Below are 5,514 nucleotides of genomic sequence, written 5' to 3' on the forward strand. Positions count from 1 at the left end.
GGCTCACCCGCACAAAGGAGGCGGGGCTAGTTGAGGGTGGGGCGGGGCAGGGAGGGCGGGGCGTGGGGGGGGCTGTTCAAGGATAGCCTGTGGTGACAAGTAAGTGTCCAGAGTGACTGCTGCCCCAGGGCACATGCTCAGGCTTCGCTTGCACCAGGCCTCCTCCTCCTAACTCTGTCAGTTGAGTCTGTATTCATTCTTATTTCTATGTGAGTGTTGGTGCGGGAGCTCACCTTTGTGAGCTGCTGTTTGCTTCATTTTGTGTGCAATGCCTGTTTCTCCTTCAACTCTCAGCCCCATCTGATTGTTGGATCTCTGTTTCCTCCTTGATTGTAATACTGCCTTTGTCATCAATCCGCTTTCTGTGTATATGCGGAAGATAGACAGCTCTCTGCTCTGATCCTTTGGTCAGTTTGTCTGTCCTGGGACAGTACCAACGTCATCTTCATCACAGGTCTTGACGGTCTCCCCTCCTGTGCCTTAGACCTGGTGACCCAGTAAAGCCCTTCTCTCCTTTTAAGACTTTGGGATCCGGGTGGCTAAGATGGCTCAGTGGTAAAATAACTGCTACTGCGTAATCACAAGGAAATGAGTCCAGAGCCCATCTCACACATAAGCCAGGCTGCCCCTCTGTAACCCCAGCTCTGGGGGATGGAGACAGCAGCATCCCAGACTCTTGCTGGTCACCCAGCTTGAGAGAGTAAGAGGCCCTGTGGGGAGCAATGGAGGGCACTTGACACTGACCTCTGATCTCTATGCACTCACACACAGGCAAACACACCTGCACATACATGTGAACATACAAACCCCCACCTAAGATTTCACATAGTGATTGATGATCTAATTATTAGACCAGATTTTCTTTCATATGTAAATTTAGTTATATCTACATAGTCCCCCTTTAAAGATAAAGCAGAATCTTTTCTTTGATGCAGAATATTTAACCTTTTGGCATGGGTTACCGTTATCTGAAAATGTACACCAACATAAAACACTTAACCACTGCATTCTTTGCTTTCATTTTGTCCCTGCAGTTGGGTCAGAGCCTCACAATTTTACAAATATGCTTGTATGTTTCTACGCGAGGAAAAAGACGTGGTTTTCTTAAGATTTGTTCTCAGTTCAGGCTGATCACGCAGCCACCGTAAGGGTGCGCGCTGTTGTACCACCCTGACGGTTCCTGCCGCTCAGGAGTGCTTTCCCTGGCTTGCTGTAACTCCTCTCATTTTGTCAATTTCCCTTGCAGCTGCTGCCTGCGAGTTTTTGGACATTGTGGAGCTGCTGCTCCAGTCTGGCGCTGACCCCACTCTCCGAGACCAAGACGGCTGCCTGCCAGAAGAGGTGACGGGCTGCAAAGCAGTCTCTCTGATGCTGCAGCGGCACAGAGCTAGCAAGGCCTGATCTAGAGGTTGGAAAAGTACAGTCTGATAGGGTAGGACTTCGGGATGAAAGAAACTGTAAAAATAATACCTCTTAACCACCCATCTTTGGTATGCATTGGCTAATAAAATCAGTTCTGCGGAACTGGAATTTGACGTCTCAGCAATTCATTCTCCATGCATACATTCCGGGGGAGCACAGCTTAGGTGAGGAACATGTGTACTGCGCATAATAGAATCCAATTCTGCCGAGCACGCTTTGAAATTCATCACTGCTCTAGAGGGTGGGGAGAGGAGCAGACAGATCATATTTCACGATATTAAACATGGCTACGCTTGCTCCCTCTCTATCTTTCTATCTCTCTTTCTCAATGCAGAAGCAAAATGTGCCGATCAGCACCACACTGCCAGTCAGGGAAGTTTCCAGAAATTCCAGCATAGTAAGGAGCGAATGAACCTGTAGCGTTTCCACAGCTAATCTGAATAGGCGCTTAAAATGGCTGTGCTGTAAAGATGAACTTGAGAGCGTAATCTAGGGAGGAGGAGGAGTGTGAAGGGAGGAAAGCAAGAGAGGAGAGGACAGAGCTTTGTCACCTGGGCCTATGAGCTCAAAACCTAGCATTTCAGCATAGCACTCAGCAACCTCACTTGAGGATTGGGACACAGGTCTGGAGAATATCTATTAAATCAGTATTCCTTAAACACTAAGCAGGAAAAGAATTTCCCTGGGACTCTAAATTAGCTATAAAGGCCTTTACAACGGTAATCTAAAAAAACCAACTCAGGCCTGGCCTCCTACCTGCTGAGCTGGCTGCTTGTCTGGACGTTACTGTTGGGTTGTTTCCAGGTACTAGGAGAACACTGCTTTGTTTTAGAAGAGTACATAGTAAGTAGGCAAGTGCACCACAATTTTTATTTTTAAAGATAAACAATTGTATCACTACTGAGCCTGACTCCCTCTGATTTCCCTTTTAAACCTTAAGAACCTAGGGAATTCCTTGATATTCTTATTATATAATGATGGAGGAAAGTCATTGGTTACTTAAATAAAGAAGCTGCTTGCCCTGATAGGTTAAAACATAAGGTGGGAGGAGTAAACAGTGCAGAATGCTGGGAGGAAGAGGAAGTGAGGTCAGACTCGACAGCTCTCCTCTCGGGGGCAGACGCCTCAGAGAGAGACGAGATGCTCCACTCTTGCGGGCAGAGGCGAGAGCTCTGCTCTCTGAGGCACACGCGATGAAGCTCCAACCCAGGATGGACGTAGGCTAGAATCTCCCTGGTAAGCCACCTTTTGGGCTACAGCAGATTATTAGAGATGGGCTAGTCCAGGTTCGAGAGTTAGCCTAGAAGAGGCTAGATAGAAATGGCCAAGCAGTGCTTAAAAGAATACAGTGTCCGTGTAATTATTTCAGGGCATAAGCTAGCCGGAGGTGGCCAGGGTGCTGGGGACGCAGCCCCACCGCTCCTATTTCAACAATATAAAAAATAAATAAAAATGAAAGAAGAAATTAGTTGTGTTGCAAACGTGGCTGTTAAAAGGTAGTTTTCGAACATGTGTGCTGGTTAGAATAGCATGTACCTCGCTTAGTGGAGCCCACAGCAGTGCATGCTGTTTTCGTTAGCCAGAGCTAGCCTATGCTAGAGCAAACCCTCCACAGCATATGGCATATGAATGCTGCTTCTTTTGTGGCTTTCATAGCTTCATACATCTGAGATGCAAAACCAAACCATTTACCAAGACTAATCATCTTTTAAAATAATTTCTTAGTAACCTCTGGAAATGATACACACATTGGTGTGTACTGAAAAGTTAATGTAATTCTCTTTTCTTTATCCTTTTACTGAGTCCTAGCTGTGTTGCAGCCTATCTTTAGCCTAAGCCTCTTGTGGTCCACAGTCATCAAATGTATCTTTAAAAAAAAAAAAAACTGGCCATGGTGGTGCACACCTTTAATCCCAGCACTTGGGAGGCAGAGGCAAAAGGATCTCTATAAATTCAAGACCAGCTTGGTCTACAGAGTAAGTTCCAGGACAACCCTGTCTTGAAAAAACAAAAAATAAAAATGATACATTGGTTACGGTAAAAGTGACCGAGATACTATGTGCAATTGTTAATTGGTATTATTTTGTTCATCTTTGTGGCATTAGCAAATCAGTCATTCATTTAAACCTTCTAGAGCAGTTCTCTGAGCAAGAAACTACCCAGGAGCCCCTTTTTCCGTCTATCTCCCTTTGCATATAGAGCTCAATATTTCTTAGACACGATTTTTTATTGCCTTGTTCTGCCACATTTAAAACTATACAGACCTTATGGCTTGTTTTACATACTTTATTTTAAAGATTTTAAATCCAAGACCATGAGTAAAAACAGTTATCAGTGAGGCTGAGTGTGTTGGTGTCGATCATTCTAGCACTGGGGAGGCTGAGGAGGCGTTCAAAGCAAGCCTGAGTTACATGCATGACCTTGTCTCAATAAATAGAAAGTGTTTGGGGGTATATAATAGTTTAATATTTTCAAATCTGGTGAATTCTAAAATTAATTTCCAATATCTAAATTTACAAAAGCCTTACTATCACATAATAATCTATGGGTCATTTTCCTGGGTCTTCTATAGACGATTTCATCCATAAATGTCAGTGGACACTGAGTCATGGTTTATTTTCATTCCTTTTAAATTATTGAATTATTATGCTAGCATGCCACATACCGGTCAGATCCTGAGTTCATTACCAAAGGCTGCAGTTCATCAACAAAGGACAGCGCCAGAAGCAGACAGCCGGCTTCCCATGGTCACCGTGTTTCATATGATCCAGCAAGCTGAATCAGAAGCTTCATGTCATCACGTGTACGGCGACCACTTACTGGAACACGCCATAGGAAGCCTTCACCCGGAAGAGTCACTTCTGCTCGTACCCCAGCAAGCACTTTAAAATGACCAACTTTTTTTGTTTTTAATGTTTACAAGTTAGGGTTTATTTCATCTCATCCTTGCTTTCAGCTCTTTGATTTGATACCTCTAATGCTTATGAGCATTTTAAAAATGGCTACTAAAATCTGGCTGGCAAGAGGACTCCACGTGGTTGTGACAAGGCACACTTGTTACGTTTCGTCACCACCTTTGGTATCTAGACTACACACTGCCTTCCTATTCTGACTTCTTTCTCAGTGGTGTCTTCCTTTTATCGTCCTCCTGAATGTCCCCTCCATAGTGTGCCTGTGTGTGAACATGTGCTCAGCCTTATTTCCTTAGGATGCTGTTTTTAGCTTTGTGATCAGAACACCGCTGCTGTCTTTCTGTGTTTAGTATTTATTCATGGTTGTCATTTACTTTGTCCTCTGTCGACTGATCTGAAAAGCCCTGATTGCCTCGACAGTAGTCTCGAAGCAGTCACAGTGGGTTTGGGTGAAAAATAGAAATACGAAGAAAATCATGTCAACAAATATCAAAGAAGGCAAAGTGTCTGACTCACTTTAGGCTCAGAACCCTGGCTGAATTGTGTGTGTAAATAGTTCTAGAGCCGGAAGGCAGAGCCTTGTGTGAGCTAGGCCAGCACTGTCCCCTAACCTGTTGCCTGAGCCTGTCTTCTGGTGTGTAGGTCTTAAATGTGAGGGAGTTCCTGATCACTTGGAAAAGCTGGTCACCTGCCTGGCAACAGTGCTGTGCTCGGAGTGGAAGTCTGAGGGCTTTACACTCTCCTGAAGCCCATCATCAAAGATAGAGTTTCTGGTTCTGTCACAGACGAGAACCTTTGGTTGGCTGCCCAGTTTTGTAGTTTTAAGTGCTTCTACCAGATGGTGTGTGTAATATTGCTGTGCCTCTTAGAAAGAGCTGGCCAGGAGAGGTTGGTGCTGGTGATGGCAGTGTGGGTGCTAGAGCCAGAAAGCCAGAATCTTGCTTGCATTTGCTAATGCTTATCACCAGGCTAAATGTCCAAGCAAAAATTATCATTGTCTTTTGTTTCCTTGTTTGATTTTGTTTTTCTTTTTAAATCATTGGCCAAGAATCCAGCTATAATACATATTCATATATATTCATATATTCATGAATATATGTATATATATGAATATGTATTATAGCTGGATTCTTGGCCAATGATTTAAAAAGAAAAACAAAATCAAACAAGGAAACAAAAG

The 5,514-nt window shown here is 44.0% G+C and overlaps 1 protein-coding gene across 1 annotated transcript in view; it reads left to right on the forward strand.

Moving 5' to 3' along the window:
• Positions 1-1,540, forward strand: part of Acbd6 (acyl-CoA binding domain containing 6) — a 151,075-nt gene extending 149,535 nt beyond the window's left edge. The window contains exon 8 of the mRNA XM_005363891.3: positions 1,247-1,540. Coding sequence (XP_005363948.1) covers positions 1,247-1,401 — 155 coding nt within the window. The 3' untranslated portion in view covers positions 1,402-1,540. The remainder of the gene's footprint in view (positions 1-1,246) is intronic.
• Positions 1,541-5,514: the final 3,974 nt, after the last annotated feature.

The sequence above is a fragment of the Microtus ochrogaster genome, assembly GCF_000317375.1.
Source record: "Microtus ochrogaster isolate Prairie Vole_2 chromosome 6 unlocalized genomic scaffold, MicOch1.0 chr6_random_2, whole genome shotgun sequence".
Lineage (NCBI taxonomy): Eukaryota > Metazoa > Chordata > Mammalia > Rodentia > Cricetidae > Microtus > Microtus ochrogaster.